Source organism: Rhinolophus ferrumequinum, chromosome 22, assembly GCF_004115265.2.
Source record: "Rhinolophus ferrumequinum isolate MPI-CBG mRhiFer1 chromosome 22, mRhiFer1_v1.p, whole genome shotgun sequence".
NCBI classification, from domain to species: domain Eukaryota; kingdom Metazoa; phylum Chordata; class Mammalia; order Chiroptera; family Rhinolophidae; genus Rhinolophus; species Rhinolophus ferrumequinum.
The window spans coordinates 34791144-34815736 of NC_046305.1; the positions used below are offsets into that span (position 1 = coordinate 34791144).

The following is a 24593-nucleotide window of genomic DNA, read 5'->3' on the forward strand; positions in this document are numbered from 1 at the left end:
TGTGTAATATTGGGCACATTGTTTACTCTGGCTTGGTTTTATTTTTCTCATCTATAAAACAAAAGCCATACTCTTAGTGTTTACCTGGGGCTACTATGAGGATTAAATAATAAATGAAAATGTACTTTGTAAACTATAAAGTACTACACATATGCAAAGTAAAATATGTTAACTACATTTCTTGCATTTATGTAATTTAAATTATGTTGTCAAGGTGTGGTTCTTTCCTATTTAAATTATGTGGAAACTTGGCCATTAAAAAGCCTAAGAATGGAAACTGTGACCACTCTTCAGACACTGTTATCAATGGAAAATTATTCAATAAACAGGTAACATTGCTGAATTTAGTCATTTAAACTACCCTAAACACTACCGGCATTCGGAAACTACAAGTCAACAATTAAACCACAATTGTCAGAAACAGATGTCCAAATAAATAATTTTTAATTATGATACATTACTTATTACAGTAAAAATTGGCATTGTCCCCTTCAAAAGCAGAAGCACCAGTCTTAGAAGGTATAGAATGGATGATATTTTAAGGGAAATATAGCATAATATTATGTGCAAACATTATTTTAGTATAGAACACACTTTCTAAACATAATTTCACACACTGAAATCTGTTAAGATGGAAATAATGTCATGCTGAATAATAAAATAAAAACCCCCATGACTTTCAAAGTCCACTTCAAATGAAATATGGTGTAGTGCTGAATAGATATATGAAAAATTAAAAAGTTTAACTAGCCCAAAATGGAGGGATTTCTTATACAAATATGACTCGTGTAGAGGTTTCTTTTCACATAGTTTCAGTGATTCTGTGAGAATCTAAACTGGTTGTTTCATGTAAGAATTAATTTGTTCATTTGGTCATCACATTTTAATTGAATACCTACTTTGTGCAAGGCTTTGTTGTAGGTAATGGGGAAACAGAGAAGAAACACACAGTCCTGCCTTTGAGGAGCTCACAGTCTAGTGGGGGCAACAGAGAAGTTGACATGGATTTTAAAATTATAAAAATTATTAGACAACTTTATAAACTTCTTTTGTAATCAAACAAACTTTGGGTGTTAAGAATGGATGGTGAAAAGGGATGATGTCCAATGCAGTGAAAAACCATCTGCTTCAATATCATGTGACTTCTGCAAAGGCGGTGATGTGGTTCTGCAAAAAGAAAAAGGAATTACAAAGTCAGGGTCTGGGAAAATTGGCTTTGTAAAATATTTAGTGCTTTTACAAACAATCGTTAGCCTAATATAAAACTGTAGCCCATATATGTTAAAGTTGCAAAAACATACGACATTATTAAACTAAGTTCTATGTATTATTACATAAATCCAGTTGCTAATTATATATTTTATTCAATATTTTTATTTAACAAATAGGTTAAAATGTTGTACCTGCTTTATTCAAACTTAACACTGAAATTTGGAGAGATAAAAATGGTAATGCCAGACACGTTAATATTCTGCTCAGTTTTAATGGAATTTTAATGCTAGCATGTTGGAGCTTCAGATTAATTGCTCCCTGTGAGACAGATGGCACAGAATGAGGTGGTGAAATGCTCAGACTGAAATGGCATTTGCTGGTTGACAAAGATCTACTTAAACATTTCATTTTTGATGCAGGAATCCAGACTACAGACTGAAATCTCTGTTGTTTACCTCAACCACAGAATTCTTCACAGAGCCTTTTTACCATTTTTTTTTTTTTAAGCAATAGAATTGGGTACAAGGAAACCTTGTGGAATGACTAATATTTAAACGGATTCAGACATGCAACAGGCTATATTATGGTTGCTGAAATATTGCAATGGAAAATTGACATGACATAATTAATCATGCCACATACAGGGTTATGTCAAGCTCTAACACGTGACAGCCCCAACCAAGAACAGCAGCATTACAAAAGGGTTCTACCGTATTACTGTTTTGAATGTTTGTCATAGTAGTTTTTGTATTGACTCTTTGTAAGTCAAAAACATCATAAATAGAATTCCTTTTAATGAATGCATGCCATGAGATTTCTCCCATGTACATGAGCTCTTTTCAAGTTAAAGTATAAAATGTTTAACTGGTTGGTTAAAACATTCTAAAAATATGTGTAAAGAAATTAAAATTGATTTTCATTGAATTTAAGCATATTAAGCTACAACTAAGAGGATATCATTAACTATTGCTTAAGGCATTATGTTTTATGTTTGACCCACTTAAACCTAGAGAAAAATAGTATCATTAAAAGTCAATAGTGAGCAAACATGCTGACTTTTTCACTAACTCCTGGTAGGACTTTAGAAACTTTAATTCCTCATTTTAAAAATGCATAACGAAAATGTTGGGAAATTCAGCACCTCATCTCTGTTAATTGAGTTCTCCTTACAAAGTGCAAGCATGACTTTAGGATAAAAAAGACTTGTCAGAGTTACATAATGTACTATGGTTGAATAAAAGCCATAAGAACTATGGAAGCAGTACATCATAGTTTTATTTCCAGTGTCCCCATGAGGACTTGAAATCTGTGAAGTGAGAAAATAAATTTGATACATGGTAACAGTACAAAACTGACAGGAGTGTCACACCTCTGGACAGGACCTAGCAGACAGTAATTGCTGGAAAGTAATTGTTAAGATATAAATTGAAGATTAATCAGTCAGTGGCAACTGGTGGGTAGATAAAGGCTGAAGAAGTGACAGTAGAAAGAAAGAAAAGGGGATTAAAAGAAAAGAAGAAGATAAAAATGAAAATGGATAGTGTTCCAAAGGCCATTGGCCTAGGTATCAGTGTTCCCTTGACCTAGATAATTAAATTTGCTGAAGATGATCCTAAGTAAAGAGGACAGCCATCACCTTAGAAGATAGAACAGAAGTATTAAAAGATCATAATAAACCATAGAAAGTATCAGAAACAAACCACTGATAATCAATTCAAGGCAGGACAGAAGCAGAGGAAAAAAGCAAGTGACAGTGAATGTTCAATAACTCTAGGGTGACCATATAAATTACCATCTAAACCTGGACATACGGGGTTGGGTGGGGAGGATGGTAATAATACACAGAGACAACAGGCTTAAAATGAGACTGTCCCAAATAGGAATGTGAGGCCACCTCAGAAATAAGGTCTTGAACGTGTAACTTTAAGTATGCCATTAAGATTTAAGGATCACTGGATTCAGTCTTGGCATTTAAAATCATGTTTTGGTGACCACTAGGTCTTCCTTACCCTGCTCATAAATTCGAAACGATATTACCCTTTTCCTTATGCTAAGTCATTACCAAGTTAAACCACAGGGTAACAGTTTATTCCCAGACTGAGGACATTTTTAGGTCCCAGGGCTCTCGGGAAATGCCTTCTTTTTTCCGATTAGCACCCTTTCTATTTCACATCACATTAAATTTTAACCTCAGAGATGACTTTTCCTATTTGAATAGAATAAGAAGGATCCTGCTCGGGGCTTATCATTTAAAGGTGGTCATTAGCAGAGAAATAAACAGATGAAAAGAAAATATTGAAGTGACTGTGCATAGGGAAGAGAAAATTAAGGGGGAAATTTAATAATAGGGTCTAAGTACATGGAAGGAATATACAGATAGCACAGAGGCCATCTGTTCATTAATTTCACTGGCAAGAGCAATTCAACCCACACCACAGAACGAAAGAGATAGATTATTTATCACAGAAGGCTTTAAAAAATAAGATTCTCTTCTAGCATAGGGGCAGCTTTCCCTGAAGGAATCTGGAGGAAGGACAAGCTAATTACTGAGGTCCTTGCCATCTATAAGACTCTATGATTCTATGTTATATCAATTACATTAACAAGTAATTACAATTACATTACATTAATATGTAAATGCATAATTTGAAATACCCAGATGGTATAATTCCTATACAGGAAGTTATGATGTTGTTCACTTTCCCATCAGCATTTTTCTCAGTAATATAATAAAACAGAACTGCATTTAATATTTTCAGATCATCTATCTTAAGGAATGGACTCCCTATGAAGCAAACTGGGTAACTCCTTTTAATCCAGCTGAATTCTTAGCATGCAATACTAAATCTTATTAGTAGATGATGGTGTAAACACACAGTAGGCAAACCAAAAACTCGTGCATAAATGCTTAATTCAGAGTCACAAGAAAAATTGTCAAATATTTTATCAGTATAATTACTGGTGCCTTCCTCAATTACACATACAGAGGCTTAGAGTGGAGATGGCAGAGCTTGAGCCCAAAGATTTGAAGATTAGAAAATGCTACACCCATTAGAAAGTGACCATTCAAGTCCACAGCAAATCAGTGAGCAAAATACTGAATCCAGTCCTTGAGTGCAGAGTTCCCATGCAAAATAAGCACTTTTTTCTGAAAAGTAATTTTAGATTCTTAAATTGGATAAATTCTAAAGTCTATAGTATGCCAATTTTTGAAGCTCTAAGTTCTACGTGAAAATCTCTATTCCTTACTTTATACCTCCATTGTAGAAAATATACTCTGTAATTTAAAAAAAAAAAAAGTCATTTAAAACAAAATTGTCATTTACTTATGACATGAGAATTTGGCGATGACTTGCCACCCGACAGGATGTGCCACTCACCATTTCCCTCTGAAAAATAAGAGAAAATGCAAAAAGAGCACTTCACATAGGAAAACAGGAAAAGCCATTACCATTAAGGGCTACATATTTGGTTGAGGAATGCTATATTCCTATTGAGTGAAAAGTCAGTGAAAAAATGAAATGTATTTGAATAAATAAATAATAATAGCAACAACAATAATTGAGTACCTAGATCCCTTTTGGGTGTAATGGAAACCTGCACAGAAGGATACATTGTTCTGTATTTGCCTTAGCTTTGCAGCCCGACCCAACACCAGTGCGCTCTCGCGCACATACGTTTATTGCCTTAATCGAAGGGGTTCGCAGTGGCTTATTCCCATTATCCAGCTGAAGAGTCTTGCCAGACAGTCTTTAAAGGACCTTTCCTGTGAATTTTCTTCTTGACCATTCTCAATAAGTTGGATTCGGGACACCTATGAAATGTATTTTATATGTTATTTCAGTGTTTATTTAAATATTGACTTATTTACTTGGAAAAAGTACTAGCCTACTTAAAGATCTATGTTGTTACATTGTTAGACCAAATGCTAAAGTTAAATATTGCTCCAGTTTCTTTCTTCCAAGATGATTATAAACAGCTTCTGTGTTTTAATAGGAGGTTGTGAGCAACCAGCTTGGGTTTTTAACCTAAAAATAATAAAATGAGATATGTTCATACAATGTCTTTAATTCAATTATTTAGCCTTCGGTTTGTTGGTAAGGAAGCTGTGTGGTACAGTGGACTTTGAAGTCAAGTATTTAAATGTGGGCCCATTTTCACAAGCAATACAACCTTTCAAAGACCCAACTTTCTCATCTGTGAAATGGAAATAATTCGACCTATTTAAATAGATTTTTATTAAGATTAAATGAGATTATATGCACAAGGTGTACTCAAACATGTCATTATAACTGTCTATAAAAGCCACAGAAACAAAGTAAAAAGTAAAAGAAACAAAGAGAGAAAAAGTAAAAGAAATTAAAAAAAAATAATTGGTTGAAATTTCACAGTTCTACACACCTAAATTTCTAATATACAAACAAACATTAAAACCCAAATACTTCTTATACTATTGCTACAGACTCATTTGGTGGCAAAAACCAAATCTGAATTGATAATAAGGCAACTCATACTCTACTTGTGCTGCAGAAAGACCCATCTTTGATTACTAAGTGCTGCTCAAGATCCTGCTTGTGTAACAGAATATACAGTTATCTTTTCCCCTAAATATAAAATATTTCGAATCCTGAACAACATCTAGCACTAGGATTTAGGTTAAGGAATCATAGTCCTATAATTAAATCATTCAACAATTCTGATGCTGTAAGACACCATCTATTAGGTTGGTGCAAAAGTAATTGCGGTTTTTGCAATTATTTTTAACCCTTTAAGCCACAATTACTTTTGCACCAACCTAATACATTTTGTCAGGGGAAGTAGATGGATATCACATCTACTAATATTCCCAAATATTAGTCCTCTTTATTTTGCTAGTTGCTTCCTTCCTTCCTTCACTGTGTCCTCTGAGGAGGGCAAAGTGGCAGACGAGAGAAGGAGGAAAAGCAGCAGCACATGGAATATGTGCTCTAAAACCGTCACATTAAGTTACAGCCTCTTGGTAGGTTGTAAAGTTGGTGAGTATTTTAATAAAGATAAACAATATTAGGTCCCTTTAAGAAGAAAGTATTAGAGAACTTTAAACTGGTTGTAAAATTCATGTTAAGCAATTTCTTGTTTTAGAAAGTTGGGGATATGAAGGCATAAAAGCTAAAATGTGAAAGACCAGCATTCTCTTGGGAAAGATTTTTGAACCATTTCTTTCTCTACAGTGGTTCTGTTTCAGTTCGAAGTTTTGTATTAGCTCAGAGTTTTGCTTCTATTAAGGATTTTTTTTTATTTTTTGGTACTATTTGGGGAAAGGGGCTAAAGGTACTTTCTGAGAGAATTGTTTCTCCCTAGAGAAAAGAGAAATCTCTAGGCAGCTTTCCCTGATAAGCTAATTAAACCAGAGGCAGGCCCAGGTTTTACTGGGGTATTAGCTATAGATCTTATGAAGTATTTCCAAGTCCTGTGGAGCCAAAGAGGCTTACGGCTTTCTACAATGAATCTTTACAAGCACTGGTTCTCTATCTTGGCTGCACTCTGGAATCACCTGGGAGCTTTAAGAAAATACTGATACAACCCCACAGACTTGGATTTAATTGGTCTGAAACGAGGCCTGGTCAATAAGATTTTTAAAGTCTCTCCAAACAATTCTAATGTGCAACCAATATAAAAATCCACTGTTTCAGAAGCTCTGCAGGCCCAGTTGGATCCAGGCCAACAGCTGGCTCTGTATCCAAATCACCTGAGATGACTGATAACAATACACATCCCCAGGCCCAAGCCCAGTCCTACTGGATCAGAACCTTTGGGCTTGCGTCCCAGAAAACTGCCCTTTTTGCAAGTGCTGCAAGTGATGGAGTCCCTTTTACAGCAGTAAGAGAACCACTGCTTAAAGATGTAGAATAGTGATTGGTTAGCAATGTAAACATTGTCAGGTATATACAATCAATTTTTTTCTTTAAAATTCCATCATTTTTCTGACAAAAAGAGCCTTGCCTAAAAAAATCAGTGAGCCTGAATGACTCTCAAAAATATAAAATTTTTATGCTAAAAGAATTCTGGGAACAACTAACTGCATATTAAACTCCTGCTTTAGAGCCTCACAGAGCATAAAGGTTTTGAGAAGACCTGTAACAAAGATTTGTGTTTCACTTCTACTCAATGTCTTCCAATGCACCGACATGAAAACTCCATGTCAGTCTATTAATGCTAATGTGTTTATGGTACTTGGAGGATGGTGGATATCTGCTGGAGGAGGTCATTGAGAGGATATGACTGGTGCTTGAGCCTTGAACTGGACCAGTGCAACTGGAGGCTCCTCACCCCTTCCCCGGTCCTTGGAATGTATGTTCTGCCCACTGTTCCCACGCTAGGAGTTGTTTCAAGGATACAACTTTGAGAGAGTGAGGTGTTTTTGAGACCACCTTGATGGTGCATGTGGCTGAACCCAGTTAAGGTCTCTATATAAACTTTTAAGATTCTGGTGGGTGAGTGTGGAGATTTACTCACATTGCAGCAGCCCAAGACCAGCCTCACATATAAGATCTCTTGCTTATCAACCCTGCCACCTACCAATCTGGAGTTGTCTGTCTCTTTGGTTATTCTTGCCCTCTGTGTAAAGGGTGAGTTTTTGAACCAACAGTATCCAGGTGCTCTATCAAAGTTCTTTAACCTCCCTAACTTTAATGACTTTCCTGTCCATGACACTTATAGTTGATATTCACGGCTATAGTCTCAACGGTCTGAAATGTAAAATCCCAATTTACCTCCTCTCCTACCTCCCGCACCCTAAAAAAGTTTATTTGGCCATTTTGAAAATTTCCTGACTGCTAATTTATCCACCTTGCTCCTTCTGAATTCCATTTCTTTTATACTCATTTCTAGACCCCACCTGAACACTCTTAAATGGCATCCTCAAATCTTGCACCCATGCTCTTATCTCACCTGCCAAACAAAATCTTTGTATAAACTGGTTCCTCTATCTGGTGCTTTCTTCTCCCGCCTCTTCACTTGGCTAACAGTTCTTCAGATCTCCCTATAGAGGATGTTACAAGCACTGCTAAGTTTGGATTGGTCTGTTCCTCTAGCATACCCATTATCACCCTGTTCTGTATTTGTTTATAAAACTATCTCCCCACTAGATTGTAAGCTTGTGAGTCCTGGGAAATCCTTCATAGTGCTTCTTATTTTATATTTGTTGCATGTTTCATTTATTACAAATCTCATTACAAATAAAATTTTACTGTACATGACAAATGATAAGAAAGATAGTTTATCAATTAATTGTACCCATAACTTGTTTTATACTAGTATTTTAATCTAACTTATTGGCTTCTTATTTATTTCATTTCACTTTACTTTCTAAAATGCTTTATATTTGCTAAATAAGCAACCAATGCTACTTGACAGAAAAGATTTAGAGGATATGAGTAATGGATGAAGTACATGATAAATTCTCAAATAACCAGTAGCTGATTAAAACACCTCATTTAAAAACTTGCCTATTTTTAGAAAGAGGTACCAATTAGTACAAATTTAGATGAGCCACATTAAGATTCATTTCAGAACCATTCAAAACCATAAGAGCCATTAGCGATGACACAGATACTTTGCGAAATTTTTGTAAAGGTAAATATACATTTACCATAAAACTTAGCAATTCCATTCCTAAGTATTTATCCAAAAGACAGAAAAGTATATATTCACACAAAAACCTGTACATGAATTTTATATCAGTTTTATTCATAATTGTGAAAAACTGGAAACAACCCAAATGTCCTTTAATTTGTGAATGAATAAAAACAAAACCTATGGTACATCCATATATCAGAATACTATTCAGCAAGAAAAATGGGCGGAAACCAACTACTGAACGTAATAACATGAATGAATTTCAAATGCATTATGTTAAGTGAAAGAAGTCAGACTCAAAGGGCTACATTCTATATCAGTCTATTTATACAACATCATACTTATGAGTCCTTTTGTATGAAAAGCAAAACTGTAGAAACAGAAACAGATTAGTGGTTGCTAGAGGCTGGGGGCTGAAGGAGGGCTGAATGACCACAAAGGGAAGAAAGGAACTTTTGAGGATGGTAGAAATGTTCTATAACTTAATTATGATGATGATTACATGATGTTATACACCTGTCAAAACTAATAAAACTGTATGCTAAAAAAGGGAAATTTACAGGATGTAAATTACACTTTGATAAACCCCAATTAAAAAAGAAATTAGGGGGCCGGCCCGGTTGGCTCAGGCAGTTGGAGCTCCATGCTCCTAACTCCGAAGGCTGCCGGTTCGATTCCCACACGGGCCAGTGGGCTCTCAACCACAAGGTTGCCAGTTCAATTCCTCGAGTCCTGCAAGGGATGGTGGGCAGTGCCCCCTGCAACTAAGATTGAACACGGCACCTTGAGCTGAGCTGCCGCTGAGCTCCCAGATGGCTCAGTTGGTTGGAGTATATCCTCTCAACCACAAGGTTGCCGGTTCAACTCCCGCAAGGGATGGTGGGCTGCGCCCCCTGCAACTAGCAACAGCAACTGGACCTGGAGCTGAGCTGTGCCCTCCACAACTAAGACTGAAAGGACAACAACTTGAAGCTGAAAGGCACCCTCCACAACTAAGATTGAAAGGACAACTTGACTTGGAAAAAAGTCCTGGAAGTACACACTGTTCCCCAATAAAGTCCTGTTCCCCTTTCCCAATATAAAAATCTTAAAAAAAAAAAAAAGAAAGAAAAGTTATAATAAAAAAAAAAAGTAAAGTGTGTTTAAAAAAAAAAAAATTAGGAACATTAACCATGACATGAACTAAGCCTAAAAGCCAAGTGATATCTAGAATTTGGTTTGTCAGTTATTGAATTATTGTTTCAACCCTTAAGTGCTTCAATCACAAAATAAAAATACAAAATAAATGTATGGAATATTCAAAAAACAAATTAAAATGAAGTACTTCGTTTATTTGTGCCTTATAAAATTGGTGAAGATGATTAAGAATAATATACTCCCCACTGTTGGAGCGGACATAAGGATATGAAACAAACGAAAAGCCATAAGTATTCATCTTTTTGTCGGTATTTCCACTTCCATGAATATACTTCAAAGAAATTATTAATCGAACTTACAAAGACGTTAACCCTAGTATTGTTTTTAATGTGGAAAACTGGAAGTGAAAGTAATATTTTATGACTAACAAAAATAATGTTTAATTTATATGTATTACAACTTTTTCAATGTAATTACATAATATTGTATAGCATAATGATTATGAGTTTGAGCTCTGAAGTGATAAATATGAAACATATTTGGAAATGGAAAATATGGTTCTGTGTTCTTGTATTAGAACACAGACCAGTTGCATGACCTTGGGCAAATTACTTAACCTCTCTCTGTCTCTTTCTCTGTAAAAGAAATTAAAAAACACACCAAGTAATTTCTGTAAAAACTAAAATGATATTTATGTGAGAAATTCTTCACATAACTCTGGACACATATTAAGCTCTCACTAAAGATTAGCTTTTTCTGTTATGCTCGATATGATTATTATAGTTATTATCTGTGACCACATCCATAATATCCTGTCATGTGGGCAAGAGCAGGCAACAGGAATGAGCACCCAGGGTTCTGTACCTTAGACAAACCCATACATACACTCATGCAAAGGAAGGCTATTTGAAGAAAAGTTTCCATATGTGGTGGCATATGGATACTTCCTATTTATTTTTGTTTTGTTTACCCACATTTTCAAATTTTAAACAATAGACATGAATTACTTGTTGCTTCTTTAATGGAAACAACAACAGAAAAAAGTGTGATTGTTTCAAAAGACTGTAAACGAGGTCATAGTTTAGTTTCCTAGTTTTAGTCAAGTAAAACTTTGCATTTTCTTTACAAAAAAATGTTCATAGTGTCCTGGTGTTCTGAACCAGTTTTGACAGCGTCAGTAGTGTTTCTCAGACTGTCCACTGTACAGAAATAAATCTGAAAGAGGAGGGAGATGAACAAGTAGGTGTAAATGTTTTCCTATGTGTAACTAACTGTGTGTGCATTGGGAATTATTTTTTAATCCATTCTTGTTTTATTCTCTCCTAGTAAATGACTGCAGGAATCATAGAATTTAAAGATGCAGTCATCAACTCTACATTTCTCCACATAAATGAGATGAGAAAGCTTATGTATATTTAAAAGCAATTTACTGAGAAGACCTATTTATAAAAATCCTGTTAGATAACTAAAAAAAATCTGGCTTTTATTTTTTTAGTGGTATATTGTGACTTACAAATAGTATGGGAAAATAAATACTGAATATATGGGGCACAAATAGTAGAAATAACATGGCAAATAATAACAGTATGTGCTCATTTTCCTAACCTAAAATATTGATGCCTGTTGGAAAGCTTTCATTTTCAATTGACTTTTTTTAGGCAAAACTAAATTAGACAAATGAGAACACAATACAGCATGTAAACACTGAGGTACTTCAAATATTTTTCATAAATTCTCAAAGCCTAGATTAAAAAATTGCCTAAAATATGAAAATATTTAGTTCCATTAGCTATCTCACTGTCTGATCACTAATAAAGTTGTTTTGACAAGGTCCCATATAACATTTATATGACAGTTCAGCAGCTCTGTAAAACAAAGATTTGCATTATAGAAAAGCAAATGAATTTTAAATAGATTGGCATAGTTATTCATGACATTTTGAAACCTCAAAGGAACTTAATAAAGAGCACCATAATGTATAATCATATTTGCCTTGGCAAGAAACCAAGGGATTGTTTTGCTGTTGCTATGACACTAATGTATGCAATATTTTATACTATAGTATTTTCTGACACACGTGCTATGTATGACAGATCCAATCTGTATAAACCTTTAATTCACAAAATACATCTATAGGAATATCCTAGTCTGAAATAAAACAAAAATCCTATTAAGGGATCATTATTCTTGCAGGAGGGAACTACACTGTGTTAAGTATCTACTGTGTGCCAAGAAGTTTGTAGTTTGTTAATTCCAACAATTACTCTATAAGGGAACCATTATTGTATCTATTATTCAGGTAAGGAGAAGAGGAGGAATTTGTCTAATTCCACCTAGTTATTATGTAGCCAAACCAGGCTTCAAACCTGGGACTGTGAGCCAAGCTGAGCCGCTGCAAAAGGCTGCCTCTCCATGCCCCACCCTTCCCCTACTCCACCTAAATTTAGCCCAGGATTCTCCTTGATCCCAGTGATTTTCTAATATGCAAAACATTCAATGTCAAGGTCAGTGCATTTGTTTCCATGGGTCATTGTGAGCTCCCTTACAATTTTCCTATCCATATAATTTTCCTTTACAGTTCCCATGGGAATTAAACATGGTTATGTCCATCTGTAATAGTAAACATTCACTATGGCCTTTCCAGATTTGAGGAACTGTCGCCACTATTACCACTTTCATTCATGTGATATTTCTATCAGTCACGGAGTGCTTTTACATGTCTGAACTTCTTTGGGAAGAACAGGTAGGTGAAAAAGCTCCTTCTCTGAAATATAAAGCTGCAACGTTGTAAATGATTCCTAGCATTACCTTCCCTTTCTTGTCATTGGTAAGAGAGAATTCCCTTTGGTTCAACTGATTAGATCACATAAACCTAAATAAAAATAATGCCTAGGTTTAAATGGAAAAAAATTATTTTCTCAAAAAGCATTTTCTACACCTGGCTCTAACCACTAAGTTAGCTCTCAAAGTCATCCCAATTAGCCATAGTGGCTATAGAGGCCTGTTCTAATTACCTTAATAAAACTGTGTAGATATTCCTCTAAGATCAATTGGGAATATTCCATTTTCTATCAAAACCCATTGATTCTTATATTTATTTTTAAATAGTTTTGTTCCCTTGCCAGATAAAATGTCCCTTTCCATAGATTTTCTGTATGACATCAGTTAAAAATGATAATGCAAACACATACATTATTTGCAGGAGCTTACCTATACAAATTTGAATGCCAGCATTCTACCTTAGAGTGAGTACAAGAAGGGGGCAAGAGAGAAAGGACAACAGTGCTCAGTGCTTTGTTGTTGCAAAGCATGCAGCCTGACCCAGGAGAATCCCTAGAAGGAATGTCAATGTATTCCTTATCCACTAGTTACAGACAAGAGAAATCTCTGAAGAGAGGACAGGAAAATGCCATAGATTAAAGGTCGGAATGCTTCTTGGGGTGGGGGTATAGTTTTCTTAGTGACACCTTGGCTAGCAGTTAAGCCTTTTTCCATGGTAAATCATTGAGAGTTTAGATAACCCCTGCTGTAGACTGAGTGCTTACGCCTCCCTCCCGTTCACATGTTGAAATCTAACCCCCAATGTGATGATATTAGAAGGTGGGGCCTTTGGGAGGTGATTAGATCATGAGAGTGGAGCCCATATGAATGGGATTGGTGCTCTTATAAAAGTGACTAGGGAGAGCTCCCTCACTGCTTCTGCCCTAGGAAGATGGCCATCTCTGAACTGAGAAGAGGGCCCTCACCAGACTGCTGGCACTTTGATCTTGGGTTTCCCAGCCTTCAGAACTGTGAGAAATAAATTCCTACTGTTTGTAACCCATCCAGTCTATGGTACTTTGTTACAGCAGCCCAAATGGACTAAGACAGTGCCTCTGATCAGAATTAACACCTGACTAAAAACAGAGTTGATGCTTGCTCCGTCAAAATGGTGTGACGAGGCTGCATTGACATCTAGTCCTCCGCTTGCTCATCATTGATCTGGATTTTCACAACAGCCTCCCAACTTGGTTTCTATTTTGTTTTGTTTTGCTTCAGTGTTGCTCTCCTTCAAGTTATTCTCCATTCTGAAGATGCCATTTCCTTCCTTACACTCTTTCGTGGGCTCCCCATTGCTTACAGGGTAAGCACCAAGTTCATTGTGCTGCATCAGACCCTCCATGAATTGTCATTAAAAGTGACAGAGAATACTTCTCCATATACTTATTTCTCATTTGCATTTGATCTCTAATGATTTGCCTATTCATGAACTTTGCCCTTTTCACAACTAGGATGCTTTATATATTACAGGCATCAACCCTTTGATCAGTGTGATTATATTTTACACTTTGTCAATGGCCTTTTATAAATTGTTTTAAACTACTCTCAATAAGTTTTCTTTAAAAAATGCTTGAGACTATGTTTTCCTAGTTAGTAATGCCAAAAATGAAACATGATATTGAGTCCCTCCAGTAAAAGATCTGGGAATTATCACACTTTTTACACTTTTGTTGGTATTATCTACAATGTCTCATTTTATCATTGCTCTATTATTTTCTTTTGTTACATATCTTCTTAATTTTATAATTTTACACTCTTTCTGTTACTGTATTTACCACAGTCAATTCTAATTAATTCTATATTTAAATGGTTATCATTCTTTCTGCCAATTCAGTCATATCATGACTTTTCCCAATTTGAGAGCTCTAGATACTGGTATTGCTCAGTAAGCTGGTAAACATCTGCTGGTCCATTTCATAAATAGTATAATTCTTGAATACTTACATAGGTGGTATTTTATGGCTATCTTAATGCTTAAATGACCTAATGGGTGGGAATAATTCTTATGTCACACACTGTTTCCTTAAAAATTCGGAAGACATTACTCCAATCTGGCATTTAGTGTTGTGTAGGGAGAAGTCTGAGGCCAGCGTGCTGTCAGCCTTAGGTAATGTATTCGTTGTGTATGTGTGAGTGTTCACTAGGTATACTATGGTACAACCTCAAAAGCTCAGTGACTTCCAACAACGAACACCCGTTTCTTTCTCATCCTACATGTTGGTAGTCAGGTATGAGGGATCTTCTCCAGGCTACAGGCTGGGTGCCGGTCTGCTTCCAGAGGGAGCAACCCCTATCTGGAGCATGATCTTGTCTTGGAAGAAGGTCCAGGAGCATAAGGTTGGCAGAAAGTCATGATCTACGTTTCTGATTCATGGGATATAAATCAGGTTAATTCACACGTTATTGACCAAATCCAAAATGATTGGAGCAGGAAGGATACTCTGCCTAAGGAAGGAGGTAGTTAATAATTGGGAACAATAAAACCATCTACCACAATATTTATAGGATCCTCTCTTCAATATGGAAATTCGAAAACTTCACCAAGAAATATCTGAGTTCTAGAATGTATTTTAATTTTATCTTATATCAAGTTAACCCTTCTAAAGATTCAGATGTTTCTTTAGAAGAAAAGTTTCCTTAAAGTATAACTCTGAATATTTCTATAGCTCATTTGTCCTCTTCTTTACGATCTACAGTGTTTCTTATGTTAGATTTCTGTGATATGTTTCATATGTTAGATTTCTCAGGTCGATTTTATTTTCTTGTTCTTTTACTGAAAAAACATATGCTGAAACCTGTCCTTCATATAACTGATTTGACTTTATCCCATGTGGATTTTGTACTTTATGGTTTCTAGTATTAGTTTTATTCCTGCCATGACATTCGTTTTCTTACAACAGTTTCCTAATCGTGCCATTGTGCCACCTATCTATCTTATCTCTCATTTCACATATTTTCTTTAATTTCCTGGACAGTGGAAAAAAGATGCTATCCTTCATAAATTTAGTTAAATTTCTGGTAATTAATCTTTTTTCCAAAAACATTTTCTAAATCTTGAAATATGTCTCTCTCTTCTGTGTCATGAAATCAGTTTAAAGAATTTATGTAATTGTTCTGATTATTTATACTTGAATCAAGATAGATTTAGCTCAGTTTATTTTCCTAAAATGAGTGGGAGAAGATTCATCAAAGATCGCTTAACTGTTTTCATGAATAGTCAGGGAATCTTCCACTTAGATCTCAAGCTGAAGAGTCGAAGGATGTAGTTTTATAACAGCATTTAAAAAAAATTTTTTTATTAGTTTCAGGTGCACAAGACAAAGTAATACTTAGACATTTATCATTCATATCCCTCACACTGTGTGAAACCCCCTCCCCCCATCCACTATCCCTCTGACATCGCACACAGCCATTACATTTCCACTGTCTCTATTCCTAATGCTGTACTCCGCTTCTTGTAAGTATATACATACATATATATACATATATATATATATAAAATTATAGTTGGCATTCATTATTGTTCAGTTTCAGGTGTACCGTGCAGTGATCAGACATTTACATCATCCTGAGGTGGTCTCCCAAATGGGACACATGTCCATCGGATACCCTACAAAATCTTTACAACATTATTGATTATGTTCCCGAAATTAATTTTCAAAACCCTGTGGCCATTTTGTGGTTACCGACTGTTTTCTAATCCCCTCACCTTCCCCTTTATCCCCACCCCCCCGCCCATCTATCAACCCTCAGTTTTTTCTCTATGTCTCCAAAACTGTTTCTGATTAGTTCATTCAGTTATTCTTTTCTTTAGATTCCGCATATAAGTGAGATCATATGGTATTTGTCTTTCTCTGTCTGACTTGTTTCACTTAACATAATGTTCTCTAGGTCCATCCATGTTGTTGCAAATGGTAAGATTTCTTTCTTCTTTATGGCTGCGTAATACTCCATTGTATAAATGTACCACTGTTTCTTAATCCAGTCATCTACCGATGGGCATTTCGGTTGTTTCCATGTCTTAGCTATTGTGTATAGTGCTGCAATAAACATAGGAGTGCATAAAGATTTTTGAATTGGAGTTTTGGATTTCTCTGGATAGATACCTAGGAGTGGAATTGCTGGATCATAAGGTAGTTCCATTTTCAGAGTTTTGAGATACCTCCATACTGTTTTCCATAGTGGCTGCACCAATCTGCAATCCCACCAACAGTGCACAAGCGTTCCCTTTTCTCCACATCCACACCAGCACTTGCTGTTTGTTGGTTTATTGATGATAGCCATTTTGACTGGGGTGAGGTGGTATCTCATTGTGGTTTTTATTTGCATTTGTCTGATGGTTAGTGAGGTTGAGCATTTCTTCATATGTCTGTTTGCCATCTGTATGTCCTTTTTAGAAAAATGTCTCTTCATGTCCTCTGCCTATTTTTTAATTGGGTTGTTTGTTTTCTTGGAGTTGAGTGAGTTTTTTTTATAAATTTGTGATATTAACCCCTTATCATGTATATCATTGGCAAATATCTTTTCCCATTCAGTAGGATCCCTTTTTGTTTTATTGATGGTTTCCTTTGCTGTGAAAAAACTTTTTAGTTTGATGTAATCCCATATGTTTATTTTTTGTCTTACTTCCATCACGTGAGGGGATATATCAGTAAAAATCTTATTCCGGGTAATGTCTATGAAGTTTCTTCCTATATTTTCTTCTAGGAATTTTATAGTTTCAGATTTTACATTTAAGTCTTTAAGCCATTTTGAACTTATTTTTGTATATGGTGTAAGGAGGTGGTCCAGCTTCATTTTTTTGCATGTATCTGTCCAGGTTTCCCAGCACCATTTATTGAATAGACTGTCTTTACCCCACCGTACATTCTTGCTTCCATTGTCGTAGATTAAATGGCCATATAGGCATGGATTTATTTCTGGACTCTCTATTCTGTTCCATTGATCTATGTGTCTGTTTTTATGCCAGTACCATGCTGTTTTGATTACTGTAGTCTTGTAGTATAATTTGATGTCAGGTATTGTTATACCTCCCACTTTGTTCTTATTTCTCAAGATTGCTGAGGCTATCCGGGGTCTTTTACGGTACCATATAAATTTTAGGATTATATGTTCTATTTTGGTGAAAAACGTCGTTGGTAGTTTGATAGGAATTGCATTGAATATGTATATTGCCTTAGGCAGTATGGACATTTTAACTATATTAATTCTTCCTATCCATGAACATGGTATGTGTTTCCATCTATTTGTATCTTCTTTCATTTCTTTCTTCAGTGTCTTATAATTTTCTGAGTACAGATCTTTTACTTCTTTGGTTAAATTTATTCCCAGGTATTTTATAGTCTTTGGAGCAATTGTGAATGGGATTGCTTTTTTAATTTCTCCTTCTGATGTTTTATTATTGGTATATACGAGTACAACTGATTTCTGAATATTAATTTTGTATCCTGCTACTTTACTAAATTCATCTATCAGCTCTAATAGTTTCTTGGTGGAATCTTTAGGGTTCTCTATATATAGTATCATATTATCTGCATATAATGACAATTTTACTTTGGATGACTTTTATTTCTTTTTATTGTCTGATTGCTGTGGCTAGAACTTCCAGCACTATGTTGAATAGAAGTGGAGAAAGTGGGCAACCTTGTCTTGTTCCTGATCTTAAGGGGAATGGTTTTAGCTTTTCCCCATTGAGTATGATGTTAGCTATGGGTTTGTCACATATGGCCTTTATTAGGATGAAATATGATCCCTCTATTCCCACTTTCTTGAGGGTTTTTATCATAACTGGCTGCTGGATTTTATCAAATGCTTTTTCTGCATCTATCGATATGATCATGTGATTTTTATTTTTCATTTTGTTAATTTGGTGTATCACATTAATTGATTTGCGGATGTTGAACCACCCTTGCATACCAGGGATGAATCCCACTTGATCATGGTGTATGATCTTTTTAATGTATTGCTGAATTCTGTTCACTAATATTTTGTTGATTATTTTTGCATCTATGTTCATTAGTGATATCGGCCTGTAGTTTTCTTTTTTTGTGGTGTCCTTGTCTGATTTTGGGATCAGGGTGATAGTGGCTTCGTAAAAAGTGTTTGGGAGTCTTCCCTCCTTCTGGATTTTTTGGAAGAGCTTGAGGAGAATAGGTGATAATTCTTTTTTGAACGTTTTGTAAAATTCACCTGTAAAGCCATTTGGTCCAGGGATTTTGTTTGTTGGGAGATTGCTGATTACTGATTCAATTTCCCTGGTGGTAATCAGTCTATTCAGGTTTTCTGTTTCTTCTTGAGTTAGCCTGGGAAGGTTGTACGCCTTTAAAAAATTGTCCACTTCTCCCAGACTGTCAAATTTGTTGGCATATAGTTGCTCATAGTAATTTCTTAAAATTTTTTGTATTTCTATGGTGTCTGTTGTCACTTCTCCTCTTTCATTTCTGATTTTATAAATGTGGGTCCTCTCTCTCTTTTTTTTAATGAGTCTGGCTAAAGGTTTGTCAATTTTGTTTATCTTCTCTAAGAACCATCTCTTGGATTCATTGATCTTTTGTATTGTTTTTCTGGTTTCTATTTCATTTATTTCTGCTCTGATCTTTATTATCGCCTTCCTTGTACTCCCTTTGGGCTTATTTTGCTGTTCTTTTTCCAGATCCCTTAAGTGTGAAGATAAACTGTTGAATAGTGATGTTTCTTGTTTCTTTAGGTAGGCCTGCAATGCTATGAATTTCCCTCTTAGGACTGCTTTCGCGGCATCCCATAGATTTTGGGTCGTCGTGTTTTCATTTTCGTTTGTCTTGAGATATCTTTTGATTTCTTCTTTGATCTCCTGCTTGACCCATTCATTATTTAGTAACATGTTATTCAGCCTCCATGAATTGGTGTGTCTTCCAGTTTTTTTCCTGTAGTGCATTTCTAATTTCATAGCACTGTGGTCAGAGAAGACAATTGGTATGATTTCAATTTTCTTAAATTTATCGAGACTTGTTTTGTGGACTAACATATGGTCTATCTTGGAAAATGTTCCATGTGCTCTTGAGAAGAACGTGTATTCTGAAGCATTGGGGTGAAATGCTCTGAAAATATCGATTAAATCCAAGTGGTCCAATGTATCATTTAAGGCTGTTGTTTCCATATTGATTTTCTATCTGGAAGACCTGTCCCTTGTTGTCAGAGGTGTGCTAAAGTCCCCTACTATGATAGTGTTACTGTTGATCTTTGTCTTTATGTCAGTCAATATCTGTTTTATATATTTAGGTGCTCCTATGTTGGGTGCATAGATGTTTACTAGGGTTATGTCCTCTTGACAGATCGATCCCTTTATTATTACATAGTGCCCATCTTTGTCTTTTAATATGTTCTTCATTTTAAAGTCTATTTTATCAGATATAAGTATTGCAACTCCAGCTTTTTTCTCATTTTCATTTGCATGAAATATCTTACTCCAACCCTTCACTTTCAGCCTGTGTGTGTCTTTTGATCTGAGGTGAGTCTCTTGTATACAGCATATACAAGGGTCTTGCTTTCTTATCTAGTCAGCCACCCTGTGTCTCTTGATTGGAGCATTTAATCCATTTACATTTAAAGTGATTATTGATAGGTACATAGTTATTGACATTTTTAAAATTTGTAGTTGGATTGTTTTCATCTTTCTTCTATTTACAGAAGTCCTTTTAGTATTTCTTGCAATGCTGGCTTGGTGGTAATAAATTCCTTTAGCTTATTCTTTTCTGGGAAGCTCTTTATCTCTCCATCAACTTTAAATGATAGCCTTGCTGGATAAAGCAATCTAGGTTGTAGGCCTTTGTTTTCCATCACTTTGAGTATCTCCTGCCACTCCCTCCTGGCCTTCAATGTTTCTGTAGAAAAGTCATGTGATAGTCTTATGGGAGTTCCCTTGTATGTAACCCTCTGTCTTTCCCTTGCTGCTTTTAGGATTCTCTCTTTGTCTTTAACCTTTGCCATTTTAACTATAATGTGTCTTGGTGTGGACCTGTTTGGGTTTATCCTGGTTGGAACTCTCTGCACTTTCTGGGCTTGTATGTTGGTTTCCTTCATCAGGTTGGGGAAGTTTTTGGACATTATTACTTCAAATATGTTCTCAATCCCTTGCTTCCTCTCTTCACCTTCTGGTATTCCTATGATGCGCATGTTGTGGCACTTGATGTTATCCCATAGGTCTCTTAAACCATCTTCATTGTTTTTTATTCTTTTTTCTTTCTGTTGTTCTGTTTGGGTGATCTCTGATAACTTGTCTTCTAAGTCACTGATTCGATCCTCTGCTTCATCTAACCTGCTGGTAATTTCTTCAAGTGAGTTCTTAATTTCGGTAATTGTGTTCTTTAGTTCTAACTGGTTGTTCGTTATGATTTCTACATCCTTCATTATGTCGTCTCTAAGCTCCTTAAACATTCTTATCATCAGTGTTCTGAACTCTGTCTCTGATAGGTTGGTTACCTCTGTTTCATTTGGTTCCATTTCTGGAGATTTCTTCTGTTCTTTTATTTGGGACATGTTTCTTTGTTTCCCCATTCTGGCTGAGTCTCTGTGTTTGCTTCGATGTATTAGGTAGATCCCCTAGAGTTCTTATTTCTTGCTGGGTTATCTTATGTAATATGTGTCCTTTATATTGACTTGCACTACTTCGTTCTTCTCCTCTGCGTGTGCTCCAAAAAGGTGCCTCTTGTGTTGTGTATATTGTCCTGTTAAAGAAGATCTTTAATTGTTTTTCGCTTGTGAGTAGGTGGGGTTAACTCCTAGGCTGACTAGTTGTGAGACTTGGCTCAGCCCACCGCAGGGTGTTCTGCTGCGTGAGGGTTGACCGCTTAAATGTGGTTTGGCCTCTATGGGCTCTTGTACCTGTAGAGAATTCCCTCTGGGTGTGTCACTTGTAGGTCAAACCTGGTAGTACTCTGGTTTGGTCTGGAGTTGGCCTCTGGGTATGTTGAATCTTGTGCCTCTTAAGCTGGGCCCTGGTAGGGCAATTTCAGAACAAAGCAAATCACCAAGCACAACAACAACAACAAAGAAAAAAATCAAATACATTCACATGTAAAAATAACCGACAACTCCCACTCAACACAGACAAAGATATCAAAGATATAAAGACAAAACAAAACAAAACAAAAAGCAGCACCAGTCTTGGCTTAAGTCCACCAAGTAATCTCCAGGTTGTCCTCTGCTGTACCAAAGAGTCCCCTGCGTATTGTGCAGACAGAGTTGGTCACCTGGTGCCCCGCCCAGAGTAACATTGGGACTGTGTGGGGCTGAGGGGTCTGGATGGTAGATTTTACAAAGTCAGTGCAGTTTCTGCCCTTGCCTGCACATATGCACACTGAGAGTAGCACCACCAGCCCTGTGTCCAGTTTTCCTGAGTCTTAGGGCACTTCTTCCGTGTGTGTGTGTGTGTGTGTGTGTGTGTGTGTGTGTGGCGGGCGGGAGATTTCTGAGCTGCTGAAAGCCGGGAGCTGTGTCTGCCGCTTACTGCTGATCCCTGGGAGTGCCTCTCCAGTTGTAATTGCCCTGCCCTAGGCAGGTCAAAATGCGTGGGGGCGGGGGATGGAGGGGTCTTCTCTCTCCCAGCCCAGCCATGTCACGCTCTTCCCACAGGCCAGAAAAGGTGGTGGCTGGGGGTGGAGGAGTCTCTTCTCTCCTAGCCCAGCAGAAATCACACTCTTCCCAGCCTTTTCCCTGGGTCAGAGCTGCACGCCAGTCTTCCCAGAGCCTGAGCACTAAGGCTCCTCTGTAATTTGACAATACTCCTGGTTCAGGGGCCAGTTTAAGTCTCTGGAAGGAAGGGGGCAGGATTGGAAGGAGGGGAAGGGCCCAGGTATGGAGTTTGTCTCCTTTGTCTGGCCTACGGCCCAACTGGAGGTATCAGCTGAGGTTATTGCCTCAAATGCTGGATATGCTGCCCCCTCAGCGGGAGAGATCAGCTGTGGGACTCAGGGAAAGAGCCCACCTCCTGGCTTTTGTGTTCTCTGTTCCATCCTTGGATCCCCTGTGTCTGTGCAGCTGCAGATGCCGGCCGTGTTACCACCGCCGCAGATGCCGGCAGCTTTTCCACTCCGCTCCCTTCCCGCTTCCCCTGCTCGCCCAATTTGCCCACCTTCAAGTAATCCTTGCACGAGTCTCTTAGCTGTTCTGCCTGATGAGGAGAGAGTCCTTTGATGGGTTATAGATGTCCCGTTTGTGATAAGATCCGTAGGAGAACTCAAAAAGTGCGTCCCGCTGTTGCCATTCCTATGATGTCACCTATAACATCATTTTGATGATTTACCAGCCTGTGTAGAGTGGGAGAAAAAGCTGGGGCCATGGGTATTTCCACGAAAATCACTTTGTTTTTAATAGTTTCATTTCTATGGTTGTTGAAATATCAGCAGGACTGCTGTTCTGTTCAGCCCAACCTCTACTTCCGGAAAAATGGTGTAGTCCTTTGAGGCAGTTTTTTTTCTTTTCTTTCTTTCTTTTCTTTTCTTTCTTTCTTTTTTTTTTTTTAATGATGGTAACTCCCATCCCATTGTATGGTACCCATTCAGTTGAGAAAAGGGTTCCTTCATCTGGCATGAACCTGTATTAATGAGAAGCCTAATCAGAGGAAAGCTTCTTGTCTGAAGGCTTCCTTTGGTGAGTATTTGGGTATTTGCTAACCCTGTCTCAAAATGGTGCTGGTCCAAAGAGCTGAATTGTGCTCTAAATAGAATAGACTCCCCATTCTCTCAGAGGGTGTTCCTATCTCTCATCCTCACTCTTTGAAATGTTGGAGTATTACTGGGATCCTATAGGATTTTAGCCACTTCTGCCACATTAAACTTCTTTATTGGCAGAGACAGATTTTAATTGTCCTAGGTGACATCCTTCAAAATGGATCTATTTATAGTATACCTAGTAGAAATGCCTAAAATTTTACTCTCATCTACGTTTTGCTATTAGTGACACAGCTATTAAGATATTAATTCCTACTTTACTCTTGCTATCACAGGAGACTAAAGATAATGAACACGTAAATGTTTCCATCTCCATTCCCTAGAAGGAGAGTCAGATTTTTGTTTCTTAGCCTCCCAAGAGCAATTAATACTGTCTGGATATTTAGAGACAGCCTGAAGCTTTTGTTTGGGATGCATGGACCCTTGAAGGCAGGAGCCAGAAAACGATGAATTTGAAAAGAAGTGCTGGTATGACCTATGAAGAAAGTTGGCTCCCTAAGGCCTCAGGTAGGTGGGAACTTTGTGGATCCTATAATTGAGAGGTATATATGTACAGCTCATGTGTAAGTTCCCAGGACAGATATGACCTGAAATAGGGACGGCTGCAGGTGTGCCATGGGAAACTGGACCCTGGGCATGACAGCATGAAGGCTTGGGAGATACAATCAAGGTTTCTATGTCCAATTTGGCAGAGAAAAATAAACCAAACACTTTCAAAAGCATTGTATGAATTATAAAGAAGGGGCACAGGGATTTAAATTACTTGAGGATTTTTTTCAAGGGATTTTGATCAATCTAAACATATCAGAAGTCAATATGAGGAAGTATAACCAGGACCTCCTTACAGAGCAGCTAAAGAAAGTTGAATAATGTTACATTATAATTATTTTAGTTACACAATTATTCACAAACACAGCCTCATTATAGAAAGAAAAAGAAAGAGAAAAGGAAAGAAGGAAGGGAGCGGTGGAGGGAGGGAGAGATAGAGGGAGGGAGGGAGGGAGGAAGGAAGGAAAGAAAGAAAAGAAGGAGGAAAGGGAGAAAGAGAGAAAGGAATAAAGTCAGATCCACTATCTTGGCTGCCTCCTTAGGTTTAAGTAT

At 36.9% G+C, this 24593-nt stretch overlaps 1 protein-coding gene across 1 annotated transcript in view; it reads right to left on the bottom strand.

Moving 5' to 3' along the window:
* Nucleotides 1-427: 427 nt before the first annotated feature.
* Nucleotides 428-24593, bottom strand: part of PLPPR5 (phospholipid phosphatase related 5) — a 112646-nt gene continuing 88480 nt past the window's right edge. Inside the window, exon 6 of the mRNA XM_033094074.1 lies at nucleotides 428-1167. Coding sequence (XP_032949965.1) covers nucleotides 1135-1167 — 33 coding nt within the window. The 3' untranslated portion in view covers nucleotides 428-1134. The remainder of the gene's footprint in view (nucleotides 1168-24593) is intronic.